The 18997-nt window shown below is 37.4% G+C and overlaps 1 protein-coding gene across 1 annotated transcript; it reads left to right on the top strand.

Annotated features, from left to right (window-relative positions):
- The first annotated feature begins 485 nt into the window (after window positions 1–485).
- Window positions 486–2904, top strand: LOC137940600 (monocopper oxidase-like protein SKS1). The gene is made up of 8 exons (XM_068785753.1): window positions 486–632; window positions 760–869; window positions 955–1225; window positions 1338–1443; window positions 1587–1944; window positions 2038–2406; window positions 2489–2567; window positions 2677–2904. Exons 1-8 carry the CDS (start codon window positions 486–488, stop codon window positions 2902–2904), a joined length of 1668 nt encoding a protein of 555 aa, XP_068641854.1.
- The last annotated feature ends 16093 nt before the right edge of the window (window positions 2905–18997 follow it).

The following is an 18997-nucleotide window of genomic DNA, read 5'->3' as shown; positions in this document are numbered from 1 at the left end:
ATGGAGCATCCAAATCCCCTAACAATGAACAAAAGCCGTCCGTTCATGGGCCCGAAAATGGACCCAACGAACGAGAGATGAAGCGGGTCCTCCTATATTTTGGTGCCGGAAAGTGAAGACGGCTATCTCCGTCGTTGCTACTGAACGATTATAGGCCGGCAAATTGTTAGCTTACAATCAAATCGTCCGGAATCCACAAGGTCACTGGAGTGGACAAAGAAATGGTAACGCGATTGCCGCCCCCCCGCTTGCTCGTGATAACTTCCAAATTCTATCAAGGGTATTCCCCAATGGCAGTAGTTTTTGATCGAGTAGAGGCACCCCTCGAAACAGCACACGAGTGATTGAATTTTCCTTCTTCGATTCCTTCTCCCTACGTTTAGAAAACTCCATCGCCCCCTCAATCATCTATATCTACGACCCTCGGAAGCTCCTTGTATCATCCCCAGGCAAGAGAAGAAAGGAAAAGGCGTTAACCTCCTCTCATGGGCGGCTCCACGAACCGAGCTGCCCTCATCCAGTGGGCCGTGACGATTCTGTGCCTCTTTGCCAAGGCACGCTGCATCGACATCTATCTGGATTGGAACGTTACCGCGGAGACGATCTTTGACCCCCTTGGAGTCTTCAAACCGGTATTTTGTTCATGGGAAAACCACCCAGCCGCTGCTCACCTTTACTTCCTCTTCCATATTCTTACTTCCTACTTAAACATAGGATTGGTTGTTGAAGAAAAAGTGAGGTTTCTGTTTCTCTGCACAGGTGATTAAAATCAATGGCATGTTTCCGGGACCTCTTATCAACGCGACCACCAATGACTATATCCACGTTAACATCTTCAACTCGCTGGACGAGCCCCTGCTCATGACATGGTGGGAAGACTGGCATCGAGATTTTCAGATTTTTTCCCCCCTCTTAATTGACTGGTTATTAGATAAAATGGTAATGCTGTTACAGGAATGGGATACAACAAAGGTTGAACTCATGGGAAGATGGAGTGTCTGGGACGAACTGTCCGATCCGACCAGGCAAAAACTGGACATACGTGTTTGAAACAAAAGATCAAATAGGAACGTTCTTCTACTTCCCTTCGACGAGATTCCAGAAGGCAGCTGGAGCATTCGGCCCCATCAGAGTCAACAACCGTAACGTCATTCTAGTACCCTTTCCCAAGCCTGAAGCCGAGTTCGACCTCCTTATTGGAGATTGGTATGGAATTTCCTACAAGGTATAATAGATTTATTACTTACTTCAGCTTTCCTCCCGACTCTGAAAGCCGCCACTATATCTCGACACCTCACCGCTGATTAATCGACACTTTTAATTGTACGTTGCAATAGGATGCTCGAGCATCACCTGAGACTGCTAATATTGCCGGCATCCTCCTGAATGGAAAAGGTTCATATTGGACAACGCAGGACTTCGAGTCGTTCAACGTCACTCAAGGTTTTTTCCGCAACTCTTGTTGCTTTCTGTCCATCTAATTCTTCTTTGCCTTTTTGCTCGATGAAACGAGGGAAAGAAACAATCAAACAAGATGACGAACTGAGTTGCTTAATCATGCCTTCTGAGAATTGATTACAATGTAGGAAAGACTTATCGGTTCAGGGTATCAAACGTGGGTTCGAGGTACAGCCTGAACTTCAGGATCCAGAATCATCAGATGCTGATCGTGGAAACGGAGGGATCCTACACTAATCAGATAGCAGTGGATTCCTTGGATATACACGTCGGCCAATCTTTCTCTGTTCTCGTCACAGCTAACCAGACTATTGGGGATTATGCAATTTTAGCATCTGTAACTCAAGCGAAACTCGGTGCGTGGCTTGACTTTGGCGCTGCGGTGCTTCACTATGATGGCTCCACCACTCCCCCAAGCGAAGATATTCCATCAGGGCCTAACCCAATGGATCGAGTATTCTCTGTGAACCAAGCCAGATCCATCAGGTGAACTTCTCCAGTTACTGGTTGAATAAACGACTCTCGGTTTGCCTTCTCAATTTCAAGTCCCTCTGAGACAGACAGCAACTGTTCATGCAGATGGAACATGACGGCAGGGGCTGCTCGGCCCAATCGACAGGGTGCATTCAACGTGACGAATGTGACCCTGTCGCAGACATTCGTCCTTCGTAGTTCTAGACAGGAAATTAATGGCGTCGCTGTCCGCACAGTTAATAATGTGTCTTATCTCACCCCTGCAACGCCTTTGAAACTTGCCGATCACTTCAACAACGGCTCCGGTGTATACCAACTGGATGCCTTCCCTGTCAACTCCGTCAATCTCGTGGCTTCTTATGGTACTTCTGTTGTCAGCGGATACCACAAAGGATGGGTGGAGATCGTATTTAAGAACGACCAACTTGAGATGGATTCGTGGCATCTTGACGGCTTCGGCTTCTACGTTGTTGGGTAAGTACCCCTCTTGAGTACAAACAGTCTCTGCAGACTACGAGTTTTGCTCACAAGAGTTGCTGTTCCGATCTTTGTTCAGGTTCGGAGATGGAGAGTGGAGTAACGCGTCAAAGGAAGGCTATAACCTGTTTGATCCAGTGGTGCGTGCAACCGTTCAGGTAAACATACTTCCTCTCTCTCTTTCTCACATGTCATCCTCCTTTCGGTTTTTTTTTCACTAGTGAAGACATGAATCGCGGAAGCCTGGTATCCTGCGAGGAAAAACAGGTATACCCTGGGGGATGGACTGCAGTTTACGCCTTCCTTGATAATCCGGGAATGTGGAACTTGCGATCTCAGAACCTCATGAATTGGTACATGGGTGAAGAGCTCTACGTTCGCGTCTACGATCCTGATCCCAACCCTGCCAAGGAGCGCCCTCCGCCCCAGAATCTTCTTATCTGTGGTACGTCAATCCTTGTCCTCGTTGCTCTTGTAGGCGATTTCTGTTTTTGAACCCCATGGAAAAAAAAAAAAAAAAAAAAAAGAAGATAATTTAACCATTATTATTCTCCAAAATAGTTAGTGAAAAAGAGAATTTGATCATTATTTCATTTTCTCTAACTATTTTTGGGAATAATAACGGTCAAATTTCCATTTTCTTTTATTTTCTTTTCTAGGGGTTCCAAACAGACCCTAAATGACTGAAAAAAAAATTCTTCATTGTTTTTTACTAGGGAATTTTGAAGCTACTCCTGCGCCATCACCGGAAATCCGATTTCATCGCATGTAAGCAATGTTGAAGATATGAACCTTCTTAGTTGTCCAAAAATTAAATCTCTATGTTGGAACATCCTCATGCTGTTATGAGGTACATCAAATTACTTTGTAGAAACAATTGTCAAAATAAAATGACAGTAATATTGTAATGAGTCCTTGAATGAAGCCCAATTTGACTCTTTCCAATGGAAATATATTACCTAAGAATTATATATAATAAGCAGCAGGTTTCATATTAGAGTAAAAGTATCAGAAGTAGGTGGAGGGGAAATAGGAAGAGCAACTTCAAGTTTATCATTTTATCCAAGTATGACATAATGAGAAGGAAGAGTGGACAGAGGTGGGGTAGGGGGTGGTGGATGAGTTTAGAAAAGGAGAACTATTTGTCATGGGGGATAGGGGGGATGGATCAACTGGGACCCTATTCATTGAGAGCCATAAAGGATTGAAACTTCAACACCTATGGAGGTAGACATTCAAGCTTTAAGACTATCTTTGAAGAATTTGGTATTGCATTAGGACTGCCTCCTATGAATCAATGTTCTACTTTAGCTCCACCCTCGCCCACTGATTAGATGCTCAATTTTTTAACACCCTTGTATTTAGAGTTTCAAGCTCTTCATGTTGTTTTATTTATATACTTTTGAACATATATGAATATACGAATTTTAAGCTCAAGAACTTCTACTTTAATTGTGATTTATATGAATTTTAATGGTTCAAAAAAGGGGAAAAAAAGTAGGAACAATTTCAAAAATTAATATAAGAAATGAGTGTCAGATTAAGGGGCAGCTAACATAAACTCATAATACAACAAGACAAGAGGAGAAATTTTTGAAAATAGAGCAAGATAATAAAAAATAACATCGAGAAAGCAATGCATGATATCTGCACTTGATTTTTGAATCATATGTTTCTCTTCGTCAAAAGGGGGAGAATGAGGAAGAAGAAACTCAAAATTCCTCTAAGTACCCAAAATTTGATTATAACAAACATATGAATTTGATTATTTTGCTCTTGAATATTTTATATATCGTGAATAAGTTGTTTTAAAAGCTGAATTTGAAAATGGAGTCGACCCCAATCATAGGTTACGAGCACATATGCAAGAAAAAGCCAATCAAATTTAAATTTCAATCATAGTAGCAAAAGGATTATAGCACACACTATAGGAGTCGAGCAAGATGCAAGAAAAAGAATTAGAAAAGTCATTGCAGACAACTGTTGGAAAGAAAAAGTCGGCACATGCACATGGAGTCGAGTATAGAAGAAATGTGTTGAGCCAAAAGAAGAACAATTTAAAATAAAATCTATGCTGAAATAATAAAAGGAATCGATCTCAAACAACAAGCTGCAAGGAACAACAAGTTGAACCCGATAAATAATAAGTTTAGAATTATTTGAATCAACCCTCACATATAGGAGTTTACTACATCAAGAGGAGTTGACCTGATTTGAAGATAAAGAACATCTTGGAGGATTTCATCCTTACAAAATGAGTCGACCCATGTAGGAAGATGAAGACAAAGGGTTTGAGTCAGATAAAGGACCTCAAAAGAGTCATTGGAGCATAAAGGATTCAAGCCCAAGCTATAGATATGGAAATCCACAATTTTCCAGGTAATAACTTGTATTATAGGTCTTTAACTTGAGTAAGCGACTTACCAAAATGATAAGTAACACAATATAATTTAATAAATATTTTTTTGTACCTTTTTAGAATTATTTTTACTAATTTTTAAAAAGCTAGAAATATGTCTGATATTGTGCAACAAATAATTTTTTAATTGAGATTTCATCCTATAAATACCCTTCTTTTCTAGTCTAATAACAACTCCATACATGTATTTGTCAAATCACCCTTGTCATATTTCTTTAGTGGTTTCTACAGGCTTGGATTTTGAAATTTAAGATTGGAGTCTACCACTCAATATATCGTCTCAAAGAGCTAAGTATTCCTATTTATATAAATATATATTTATATAAATATATATATATAAATATATATATATATATATATATATATATATATTTACATCTATGGTATAATTTTCAAAGTGATAGATATTTTGTCCTTACTGCTAGTACTATTGTATTTTAAATTCACACTACAATTCAATTATAATTATTTAAATTTACTTTGATATCTATTATCGTGTTGTTGATCATTTGGTAGTTTCACCCGAGAATTTGGTGTAACTATATTATTACTTTTCAATTTGATATCTATCTATTAAGAGGCATCTATAAGCATGAGTTTAAAGCAAGAAATCCTTGCTCATAGGCCAATTAGATTAGATTGATTTGTTGTATTTAAAAAGAAACCCTATCCGATGTTTGCTTGCTATTATCATAGGCCTCTAAACATGTTAATCTTTTTATTATTTGATGGCATAATGATTAACAACAATAACAACAATAACAACATTCTTGTTTCCTGTGTAAAATTTTAAACATTACTTATTGGAGGAAAAAAGACATGCCCTTGTAAATCCAGCCTACCCTCAGGAAAACTTTTGGTATGTTTCAACCTTTTCATTGAGAAAGTGTATTGCACAAGCTAGTCAAAGAAAATTTCTTATTGAGTATGATGTACTTTGGTATGGTTCTTTCTCTCTTGTTGACATTGTGCACCGTTAAGTAACATCTACTCTGAGTTTGGGCATGTTGATTTTTCTCTCGAGGTTTACTGTTGTACTCCATATTATCGATGGTGCATTAGTCGTGGTGGACTGTATTGAGGTGTTTGTATCCAAACTAAAATTGTCTTTGGCACTTGGGGAAATGACTAAGCCTAGTTGTGTGGCTATTTCTTTTTACTCGTGTTTTCTCTATACAATACTTCTGATATCATCGTTTGATTCAAGTATGTCTTTTGCATTCAAGAAAAAATTAAGCGTCTTGGGTATTGTTTTGGACTCTTTATATGTTTGTGGCTCTAAATTGGATTCAACGAGTTATTCACACTACAAGAAAACAGACTTCCGCCCATGTTTTGCCAGTATTAGTCACAATTTTGCTGGTGGTTTAGGAAAAAAGTCTCTGAAAGATTTCATTGGCGTCTTTTGCTACTACAGTTTCCACCCTTGAATTGTTGTAATTGTTACTATAGTTTGAAAACTATAACAACGAAAGTTAATTTTGCTAGAGTTAACAAATAATCCCACATAGATTAGTGAGCACAAGTATATTGGCTTATTAGTTGGAAGGAGGCTCCCTAATTTGGCTAGTTTATTTGAGATGAGCCTGGTGTGAAGTTCTCTTGTACATGCCTTCTTTTGTGATTCCTAAATGTGGACAGTTTAGGTGGAGACCCATGTATGATCACCTACTTTGATACCATGTGAAGTTTGGTCTAGGCCTATCCAAAAATATATGCAAGATTAGAAAGCCTTTTTCCCAACTAATAAACTTAAGATCTTTGTACTCATTAATCCATGTTGGGAAAGAGGCTTCCTAACTTGTTTAATCATTTTGGGATGGGCTTTGGACCCAACTTCATCATTATATAAAATTTAAAAACTCTACCAGCAAAATTGAGTTTTGTTAGTAAAATTGAAAAATTCTACCAAAAAAACTTAATTTTTTTGGTACTATTTTAAAGTTTTTTTAGCAAAAAAAATATTATGGAATTGTGTTTTTTTAATTTTAAAAATTTTACTTGTGAATTCTTCACAAGTAGAACAAATAAATAAAATGTTTTAAAATATCCAATAGTATTTTTTTTTGTTTTGTAGAAGCTACTACTAAAATATTTACTAATTATTTTTATATTATTCTTACTTAATATAAAAATAAAAATAATGCTAATATACAATTTTAAATAAAAATAATCAAATTAAAAAATGAATATATACAAATAAAAATATATAACCAAAAATTTAAAATTATACACAAAATTAAGATTTTACAATAAATCACTACGAGGGAGGATTTGAAGAAGGACAACTTTGATGCTCTACTATCATCTGCAAAAAAAATTGGTGCATTTTATTTTTTAGTAGAGTCTGCATAACTTTCATCATATCCTCATACTCATCTTGTAGAGACTTCAATAGCTCATCAGTCTCACAACGAGACTCCCTCAAGAACTCATTGGTCTCATGGTGGACATCTCTCAACTACTCCAGAGTCTAGCTCAAAGCTTCCCAATTCTTACATAGCTCATCATCAAAATGTGTCATGCAATAGGAAGATGCTTGTGCCATTTTGGGTACAAGCGGCTGAGTAAACCTTTTTGAATCCAAGGGTTTAATGCACGGATAACTATTTTTGAGAAGAATAAAGAAGAAGAAAGAAGGAAGAAGTGAAGAGAAGATGAGAAGGAGAAGGCAAGAGCACAAGTTGAGGACATAAACTTTAGGGGTTAAAAAAGAGTGCGAGTTTGAGCTCTTCCCCCTCTCTTTCTTATTTATATAGGTGGGGCATGATGCCCTAACACAAAAGAATAAAAAAAGAACACTTAAACTAACCGCTAAATATAGTGTATGCCACTCACTCTCATAATTTTATAGAATATCAATCAAACTACTTCAACACTCTCCCTCAAGTTGGGGAGAAAACATCAAACATTCCCATCTTGGAGCAGGTAACTATGAGTGACTTAGCAACAATAACCTTTGTGAAGGTGTTTGTCAATTGATTCTTTGAAGGGATCTATTGCATAAATATTATTCTAGTTTGAAGTTTTTTTGTATGAGATGACAATCTATCTCAATGTGCTTGGTTCTCACATGAAAGACTGGATTAGCCACGATTGTCATAGTGAAGCTATATAGAGCTATATAGACTTGGTTATCTAGAACCCAATCTCAGTCATGAATGATTTTAACCATAACAATTCATTTATTGCAAGTGTCAGAGCTCGATATTCTACTTTTGCACTCGATCTAGCCACTACATTTTATTTTCTGCTTCTCCAGGTGACTAGATTGCCCCCAATAGTTGTGCATTACCAAAAGGTGGATATTCTATCATCAGGGGACCCAACCCAATTAGCATTAACAAAGCCTTTAATTTTTGTATGACTATGATATTTATATAGAAGTCCTTGACCTGATTTTTCTTGAGATACCAAAGGATTCTTTCCAATGCTTTCCAATGTGATTATTGTGGTAGATGCATATATTGGATTTTAACATTGTCCGAATAAGAAATATTTGGTCTTGTGATTGTAAGATAGATTAGTTTCCCAACTAACTGGTGAAACTGACCAACATCAACATCACTACCAGTTCCTACACACAACTTAACATTAAGTTCCATAGGTTTGGCCTTAGGCTTGTATCCAAGCATCCCAGTCTCCTTCAATAAATCAAGTACATACTTCCTTTGTGATAGGAATATACCATGTTTGGGTCGAAGAACTTCAATCCCAAGGAAGTACTTGAGAGGGCCGAGGTCCTTGGTTTGGAACTCTTTATTAAGGTCCTACTTTACCTGTTGGATGCCACGAAGGTCACTAACTGTAATAACAATATCATCCACATATACCACCATAAGAATGTTGCCCTTAGTGGAATTTCTGGTAAACACCAAGTGTCACTTCACATCTCTTGAACCCAAGTTTTGTAACCACAGTGGTAAATTTATCAAACCAAGCCCACAAAGGCTGTTTCAACCCATCTATTATTTTATTCAACCGGCATACTTTCTCCCCCTCAACTACATAACCAGGTGGTTGGCACATGTAAGCCTCCTCAGAGAGTATACCATTCAAGAAAGCATTCTTGACATCTAACTTATGTAACTCCCATTTAAAATTGGTTGCTAGAGAAATAAGAACTCTGATTGAGTTCATGTTGGCAATAGGAGAAAAAGTTTCATCATAATCGACACTGTAAGACTGAGTAGAACCTTTAGCAACTAACCGAGCCTTGTATCTAGTAACATAACCATATGGATTATAATTAATGGAGAAGACCCATTTGCACCTAGTTGTCTTTTTTTTTCTCACAGAAGAGTGGCCAAATACCAAGTGGAATTGTGGTACATAGCTTGAATCTCTTCATCCATAGCAGATTTCCACTTTAGACCAATGAAAGCCTCCTCTTAGCAGGTAGGATTGGTGGAAGGAGACATTGCAGGCAAAAAAGAGACACAACTTAGAGACATACGGTGAGTGAAAACATAATGAGAGATCGGGTGTGAAGTAGACAGAGGTCCAACAACATGGGAGTGGGGTTCTTTGCAAACAACAATAGGCCTAGTATCATAAGGTGGTCCATAAATTACATGAGATGAAAGAGAAAAACATACCTCGAGATCATTTGAAGACTCCACATGTGACTGATCAACGAATGAAGAGAGGGTCTTTAGAAGATTGGTCCACATTCTAAAAATCATAATCCATCAGAATAAGTGGCTTTGGCATCCTTACAGTTGATGAGAAACCAGGAGGAGAGCTAGCTGAAAAAATAAGGTTGATGCTAAAAAAGGAAACATCGGTTGAGATTAATGTTTTCTTCAAGGACAGAGAGTAACACATAGCCTTTTTTATCTTTGGAATTCCCCAAGAAAATGCACTTAATAGCCTAGGAAAGGAATTTACCTTGGGGGGCATCCGGTTAATAAAAAAATAAGTAGTGAGGATTGTGTAAGACCACTAAATCTGGGGAACATTCATAGACAACATAATAGTTTGGCAAACTTCTACAAGATGACAATGTTTTCTTTTAGATAACCATTCTGTTGAGCTGTATAAATACAGGAAAATTGATGAATGATCGTTTTTCCTTACAAAATTTTTGAATGGGAGAGGAAAAAACCTCTTTTGTGTTATTAGATTGAAATATTTTGACCTTGGGTTTAAACTGATTTTCCACCATAACACAAAAGGAGGTGAAAGTAGGAAATACCTCAGTTCTGTCCTTCATCAAATATAACCATTTAACTCTTGAGTAATCATCCATAAATATAAAAAAATACTTAGGTTGAGATATATTTGGGACATTAATAGGTCCTCACACATCCAAATGTACTAATGTAAAAGGACTAGAAGTAATATTGTTTTGCATGGATTAAAAAATTGATCTATCGTGTTTTGCAAGCTCACAAAATTCACATGACAATTGTGAAACCAAATGGTGGGAAGGAACTAAATTTTTTAAATTTGCTTATTTGATGGCCAAGCCTTTTATGCCATTCGATAGCCTCTTCTATTGTGGTTGCTGCTATTGCTATCAATGAAGTAGGGCCCATATAGTAAACTCCCCCTCTCTCATGGTCGCGACCAATCACTTATTTTGTCTTAATGTATTGAAACACAAAATGAGATAGAAAAAAAATTAATAAAAAAATTTAGTGTTTTGGTCATATGACTTATCGATATAAGACTCAAAAAAAATTGAGGGACAAACAAGACATTAGAAAGTGAAAACGATGGTGAAATGGTGGATGTACCCATACCCTGAATCCTAGTTTGTGAGCCATCTGCAATGAAGATAAAGCAATCTAAAATGCATGGTGTCACAAAGGACAAATTTTTAATTTTACCTGTGAGGTGCTCAGAGGCTCCGTAATCAATGATCCAAGGTGAATTGGTAGAGCATGAGAGAAAGGAAGATGTACTAGTAGTAGCAATTGTGGTGGTTGTGTTGCTTTGGGGGAGCAACCATCATACTTTTAAACTTCTGGCAATTTATGATCCTCTTCTGATAGAGTCGATCTTCCTTGGTAAAACTCTAAGAGTGCTTCATTTTTGGTAGATTTAGTAGAGGTCGATTCTTGATTAATCTTTAAGTAAGGTGGTTTTCCATGTAGGTTCTAACAATTTTCAACTCGATGGTTGTTGAACCCACAAAAGGTACACTTCCTTTGCTAACCACTAGTGTCAGAGGTAGGAGTATTCCCATCTCTACCTCTTCCTCTGTCATGTGTTTTTCCACCTCTTCCTTTACCTCTACCTGAACCATTGTTCCCTCTCCCTTGGGAAAACATAGCTGAGTTTCCACATGTTCTAGTTGACTGTCGGATTCCTTAACTAGAATCCTTAGCATGGTTGCACATACATAATTAAAAGAAGGTTTTGCAACAGAGCTAAGTACCCCTGACTTGGCAACTTCCAAGTAGGGTGGTAAACTAGCAAGATACATAGTTGAGACCGGGTCTTCCCTTTGCTTTTCTTTTGTTGCAACATCAAGTGCATATGATTGTGTAACCTTCCACTCTCGTAGCAGCCTTCAAAATATCGCAAAGTACCCATGAAGATTGTCTTTACCCTTTTAGTTGTCCATCTCCTAAAAAATGTCATAAATATTTTGTAGATTGGTAGGGGTAGAATATAATTCAAATTATGTGTCTCAGATTACTTTTGCTGGCTCTAGGTGCACCACATTGTTTGCCACATATTCCTCCATACTATTAATCAACCAGTTAATAACTAGCGTGTCTTCCCTCGACCACTTATGGTAAGAGGGTTGATCCACATGCATAGGTGGCTGAGTTATATGCTCAGCAAGGTCTCTAGTAATCAGAAAATGTTTCACACATTGGGACCAAGGTAAGTAATTACTCGAGCCTTTAAGTGGAATTATAGTAATCCTCAAGGGATCACCTTTGCAGAAATCAACATGTAGAGGAAGAGGAAGTATTGGACAATTCAGACATTATGACTTACAAAAGAACTTTTATTTTCCCAAAAAAACTAGCACCTTTAGGTTAACTTAGGAGGAAAGAAGACAATAATTTATTAAAACTAATAAATATTTAAAACTATGGAATGTAAAACTACGTAATGTCAAGTGAGTAAATTCAGCAAGCAACTAATGAGGAATCCAACCAATAAATCACACAAACATGACCCCTTTTTCGAATTCTTGTTTGTTGTTTGAGATTCAAAACCAGAATTCTAATCACACAACAACCAATGGTAAGTAAAAATGGAAAAAAAATGAACTAGGTGCTGATATGAAAGCAATAAAAACTAACTAGAACTAGTGATTATTTTCCAAAACTATTCTTCAAAGCCTAACTTAGGTTTGTAATGACTTAATTGAGTACCCACTCCTTCAACAAACTAGAACTTAAGGAGAGCTTCAAGAGGATTTTTACCATTCATAAGGAGGATATTTTGGCATAAAAATTAGATCAAATAAACAAGGAATGAAGGAAACTCATGCACATTACAAAAAAAGGTGATTTCAACTATTCAATATGAAGAAAAAACGAATTTTGAGGGGGATAATTAGGCTTGAGTAAAAAAACTTTGTGACTATAAAAAAACTGAATTGAATCCTTCATAATGTGAAACATTAGATGAAACTTATCTGATTAAGGAGAGAACCTTCTGAATTTTCTTCAACTTTTCGCTTCTCTTCAAAACTAGCCAAACCCTTTGTTGTTTGAAGGCTGAACTTAGTTTCCTTTCCACTAAACTTTCCTAACTTGATCAACTTTAATTTAAACCCTAGAATTCCAACTCTGGTACCTTATTGAAATATAGGGTTTAATCCATGGATAACTTGGTTTGAGAAGAAGAAGAAGAAAGATGAAGAAAGAAGGAAGAAGATAAGAGAAGATGAGAAGGAGAAGGCAAGAGCACAAGTTGAAGAGAGAAACTTTAGGGGTTAAGAGAGAGCATGAGTTTGAACTCCTCCCCCTCTCTTTCTTATTTATATAGGTGGGGCATATATACCCTAATACATAAGAATAAAAAAGAATACTTAAACTAACCACTCATTACAACTTATGCCACTCACTATTATAATTGCATAGAATACCACAAACAATTTCAACAAATCCAAACCCTTAATGTATGCAAACTTGTGATGCTTCTCAGCCTACACTATGACATGCTCATGAACTAGTTTGCTACCTTCTTTTGCCCATTGCACCATCCACTGTATGTCATCTTGTTAAAGATAACATAAAAAGTAGACATCTTTATGAGATGACTCTTTATTTACTATCATGCTACCACTATATGGGCCCGTGGGCCTTCTCCTTGGTCTACGGGCTTGATCCCATCTTCCACATACTTGGACTTGTGGTCTTGGTATAGACCTAAGATTGAACTTCACATGGTATCAAAGTAGGCGCTCAATTTGAGATGAGTTTTGTATGAAGTTGGGTCCATCCCGAAATAATAAGCCAAGTTCTATTATGCTTCTCAGCCTGCACTATGACATGCTCATGAACTAGTTTGCTACCTTCTTTTGCCCATTGCACCATCCACTGTATGTCATCTTGTTAAAGATAACATAAAAAGTAGACATCTTTATGAGATGACTCTTTATTTACCATCATGCTACCACTATATGGGCCCGTGGGCCTTCTCCTTGGTCTACGGGCTTGATCCCATCTTCCACATACTTGGACTTGTGATCTTGGTATAGACCTAAGATTGAACTTCACATGGTATCAAAGTAGGCGCTCAATTTGAGATGAGTTTTGTATGAAGTTGGGTCCATCCCGAAATAATAAGCCAAGTTCTATTAATAAACACCACATCTTTGTGCTCAATAATCCATATGGGACTATTGTTTAAGATTCATCTCATATACGTACTCTCTTTTGTGATTCCTACTCGTGGATATTTTAGGTGGAGACCAACATGTGAGCACCTACTTTGATACTGTGTGAAGTTTAGTCTTAGGCCTATCCCAAGACCAAATGACCAAGGAAGGCCCACTCGTCTAAGTGTGTGGAAGATGGGCTCAAGCCCATAGACCAAGGAGAAGGCCCATAGGCCCACACAATGGTGACATGATGGTAAATAAAGAGTCGTCTCATAAAGATGACACTGATGTAATTAGTTTATGATTTATGTCTCTTATTCACTCTTATTAGGGTGAAAGGTATTCTTGTAATATTATTACTTTTGATATATATAAATAAAACTTAAGGGAAAGGGTTTGAAAAAGTCCATTACCCTAATCTTCCTCCTCTTTTCTCAAAATTTGTCACTCTTCCTCTTCTCCTCCTAAAACCTTTTCTCCACAACTCTTTTTCTTCTTCTCACCCCATAAACCTCTTCTACTTTGATTATACATCTTGGAATCCTAAGTTTCAACATGGTATCAGAATGGGGAATGATCTGTGATTGAAAAGGAGAAGAAGATGGAGAAGAAGGGAAGGAACAAGAAGAAGAAGAAGAAAAAGAAAAAGAAAGAAATAAAGTTTCTCTTTTTCCCTTAAATTTTCTTTCCCGATTCCTTATTTTCATTGGATGTTTCACACTATTGTCGTATTTTTCATATAGAAAATTATATATATTTGGAAAGATATTTGAGTTTATTTTCCAACTCAAATTAATTGTTGAGATCAAATTTTTATAGGAGGAGAAATTGATATCTGAAACAGCAAAGGTCAATTAGCAGAAATGTTTTGTGCAACAATAGCAAGCTTCACTTTTCTAGCCATTTTATGTCATCAAGAACAAGACTTTATACGGATAATTATATATAAGAAAATATCTGTAAGTATATTTTATTACCTATTCAACAAATTCTCAATATGAGTTTTTTATACGGAGATATTGATCTCGAAAGAGGCAATGGTCATGTTGGCCAAAGGAGAATGAGTACTCAGTTGGCCCGATTACAAAATCTGAAATTTATCTCAAGAGAAGTATATTTTATGAGTAAAAGTTATACTTGGTTGAAAGGTTTTTAAGTATAGTTTCTGAAGGAGAAAATTTCATGTCAATCTGATCTATATTTAAGGAGATTCACATTGGAAAAATAAAAGTCATGCTAGTATATTGTTGTATACAAAGATCCAGATTTAAGCCCAATTTTGTGCTTAGCTTTTTCATTTGTTGTTATTGATCAATGGTGATTTTATGGAAAAGAGAAAAACTTCATTGACTTGATGTAATCAGAGTACATGAACCTCTATTTATAATAGAGGAAGGTAATAGAGTCCAATTACAATTAAACTACTTTTGTCCCAATTACACCCAAACTCTAACTCTTAAAGATAAGTCCTAGCATAATTAAATAACCCAATATAGATAGAAAACTAACATGACTAAAACACCTTTAAACTGAAACTCTTTTGTGAGACACGTGATCACGGTGGGTCCATATCTTATGGGCTTGGACCCATCTTCCAACACACTTGGATATGTGGGCCTTCTTTGGTCATGGGCTTGGGCCCATCTTCCTACACACTTGGATATATGGGCCTTCCTTGGTCTTGTGGGCTTGGGCCCATCATCCAACACTCCCCCTCAAGCTGGGGGTGAGAGAACATCATGAACTCCTAGCTTGCTGCAAATGATGCATAGGAACTTGTCGTATAAAATGGCATATAAAATGGCAGTCCTCCATATCTTCCAATGTTCCCCCTCACGCTAGTGGTCTCTTCCATGAGTCCCAACTGGCATAAGATAAGTGGGAGTAAAATCACTCCAAGCCGTATGACATCGGTCCATACTCCGGTCATAACTCATGCTGGATGTGGGGCACACTCCTATCATTCACAGGTAGTGGGTCTATACGCAGTGCTCAGAAGTGTAGTAAAACTGTTTCATTATTGTGTCCCTCCACAAGACAACGACTCTCAAGTGGTAGGAGTAATAAATGCCAATTAAGAGGGGTGAAGTAATGGTAGTGATCTTAACTTTAACCAAATAACATAGATGTAGTAATAAGCTCCTCCATAACGGTGTTCCAACCCTGGCACCGACTCTCAAAGGTAGAAATGGTTGATAAGTGGGTAATGCCTGTCATTCACAAGATGATGATAAAAAAACCACGGGTATATATATAAAAAAGTCTCAATGGACTTAAAACACCCATATATATGATGGACTTAAAACACCAACCGAAACAACACACAAGAGATTGGCCCAAAGATGTATTTGAGAGTCAAATAAAGGATGGTAGGAGAGAGGGTGCCAAATAACTAATGGGTAATGGGTAAAGACGAAGACAATATGATGAGGCCACCTCTTCTTCAATAATAATGACTCATCCAAAGAGATACAATAGTTGCAGCTGAAATGAGCTTGGGTCCAATAACACGTACCAAATAATAAAAATCCAACGACCCATAAAATAATTTGATGCAAGTTTGTGCACCAAATAATACGCTAACCAAGGAATAAACTGCCAGTGCTTCAAAATAATACTCCAATAGGAGATAAAGAACCGAGTCGTGCTAAGTCAAATAGTAGACCGATATAGCTGAGTCGCGACAAAAATATATATAAAACTTGGGACTTGGACACGTATAACGAGGCAAAAAAATAAGTGGGCCAAGTTGGGTTGACCTAGATCGGGTTGACTCGATCTGAGTTGGTCTGAGTTAACTAGGAATACTGGTGCGGAATTAGTATGCTCTGGTCTCTAGTTTTGTTTTGCTCAATTTGGACTAGATCGGGCCTCGATCAGAACTGGATCGACAGAACCAACGCTCGATCAAATTTTCCTAACTTAGGAAAAATAAAATTTGGCAACAATGCCTTCTTCTTCCCCACTTCCGAACAGAACGGAAAACCAGAGATACCTGATGGACAACAGCAGCCAAGATATGATCCATAAACAGAAACAGAAAAAATAATCTGGTTGGCACCTTCGTCCTCCCAAAATGGCAACCTAGCGACGATGAGACACAACTAGAAAATCAGCAGCTTGTTTTCCGTGAGGATAGACGGAAGGCATCTCTGGTTGCCTGTGAAGGATCAGTAATGGAAGATGAATGTTGATGATAATTCGGCGGGATCTGTGGCCAACTTCCTTGCAGTGAGAAGTCGTTGTCTTTGGAAATGTCAACGACTTTGGTGCAGTGAATAAAAACGAAGAGACAGATCTGCAGAGAATCGAGAGTTTCTAAAAATAGCAACACAATAACGGATCAGTAGAGTTTTTATTTTAAGATAGTTGCATCGGACCGATTGAGCAAGAGTTTTCAAAACCAGGCCTCCCATCGCTGCGAGAATAATAGCATCTTCGTCTTCCTCCTAATGCCAGTGCGACAACAACATTCCCATATGCCAATGACGTTGGCGGTTCGTGCACGGTCGACAGATATGGAAACTTACCAAATGACAAAAGCTGCATAATCTGCACCAAAAAACAGCTAGAGAAGTCCAACAAAACAACACGGAAAATCCTCAAGTGACGGAACAACAGTCAGAAGTCATCAACAACAAAGCAATGGTGAGGCAAAGATTCATTCAACAACGAGCTCGCCGATGCTGCTGGGAGAGCAGCTTCAGAGACAGAGAGGGATCGTCGTGGTTGGTGGTCATGAACCAGAAACTCTCGAAAACAGAATAGCAGTATATAGGTGAAAACATAAAGCAAATAATGGGTATAGGGACAAAAAAAAGATAAATACGAACCTAAACTGTTAGAGATAATAAATCAGAAAAGATCACATTACCTTTGTGGGTTAATTGTGTCAACTCACAAAACCTACTCTGATACCATGTTGAATTTATGGAAAAGAGAAAAACTTCATTGACTTGATGTAATCAGAGTACATGAACCTCTATTTATAATAGAGGAAGGTAGTAGAGTCCAATTACAATGAAACTACCTTTGCCCCAATTACACCCAAACTCTAACACATACAAATAAATCCTAGCATAATTAAATAACCCAATATAGATAGAAGAATAACATAACTAAAACACTTTTAAACTGAAACTCTTCTGTGAGACACGTGATCATGGTGGGTCCCACCAGCTCGTGTGATCATGGTGAGTCCATATCTTATGGGCTTGGACCCATCTTCCAACACACTTAGATATGTAGTCTTCCTTGGTTGTGTGGGCTTGTTCATATAAAATGGCAGTCCTCCATATCTTCCAACACTCCCCCTCATGCTGGTGGTTTCTTCCATGAGGCCCAACTGGCCTAAGATAAGTGAGAGTAAAATCACTCTAAGCTGTATGATATCGCTCCATACTCTAATCATAACCCATGCTGAATGTAGGGCACGCTCCTATCATTCGCAGGTAGTGGGTCTATACGTAGTGTTCATTAGTGTAGTAAAATCAACAATGTCAGGAGAGTATCTCATGATCTACCCTTGAAAAGCTTTTGTTTGTTAACGAACAATATTATGAAAGAATCTTTAGATGATCAAGAAAAAGGGCAAGGAACGATGTTTTCTTTGATTGCTAAGCTAGCACCAATTGAAGGAGGAAAATACCTTATTTAGAAGATTTTTCTAGCCACAAATTTTGTGAGATTTTTTTGGTATTTTGAAAGATTACAACGAAGTTGATTTGGTATCCTTGCTTAAAGAATTAAGGCAAGAAAAGATGGAAATATTTGGCTTCGCTTGGGTTACTTGGTTTAAAATATTTGAGCTTGTGAAGTTGTTGATACTAGCCTTACTTGATTATACAAGAGGTGGATTAACACTTTAGCTTGCAAAATAATTGTTGACTTCAAGCTAGGATCATTGACATTATCTCCCAACTTGAGGGGGCAGACTAGAAGGAGAAATATGAACAATGAGCACATTGGAGATTTTTTGATTTATTGATTGTCAAACAATACTTAGCTCAACTTATTATTGGTAGTATATTACTCGGCTTTACTCCGAATTGATTATTACCATGGATTATCCTCAACTAATTACTTGGTGCATAGCTTCCTTATTCAAGGATGAACTTGCTGCAGATTATCTTATGTGTCCTTATTGCTTTTAAGGACTTTTACTACCTACTAATTATCTGCTTCTATATAACTGCCTATTTAGTACATGTTATTTGGGCCCAGGCCTATTTCAACTATTACTATTGTGTCTCTCCGATTGAGACATTATTATTGAATGTTTGGTTGCTGATTGTTGTCACCATTAGTTATTTTGATGAAGAAGAAAGCACATGCTGCCCCCAAAATATTATCTTCTGGTGATTACGCTTTAC

Source organism: Aristolochia californica, unplaced genomic scaffold (assembly GCF_029961685.1).
Source record: "Aristolochia californica isolate CCGP_79_NKW_82.1479 unplaced genomic scaffold, dmAriCali1.0.hap1 SCAF_9, whole genome shotgun sequence".
In the NCBI taxonomy this organism is placed as follows: Eukaryota; Viridiplantae; Streptophyta; class Magnoliopsida; order Piperales; family Aristolochiaceae; genus Aristolochia; species Aristolochia californica.
This window is presented reverse-complemented; position numbering and strand designations above follow the sequence as displayed.

Excerpts from the sequence above, each read along its gene's own strand:
- LOC137940600 (XM_068785753.1), top strand. The coding sequence starts at position 486 with ATGGGCGGCTCCACGAACCGAGCTGCCCTCATCCAGTGGGCCGTGACG. Across the intron at positions 1,945-2,037 it reads AACCAAGCCAGATCCATCAG|ATGGAACATGACGGCAGGGG; the intron begins GTGAACTTCTCC and ends CTGTTCATGCAG. Across the intron at positions 2,568-2,676 it reads TGGTGCGTGCAACCGTTCAG|GTATACCCTGGGGGATGGAC; the intron begins GTAAACATACTT and ends GAGGAAAAACAG.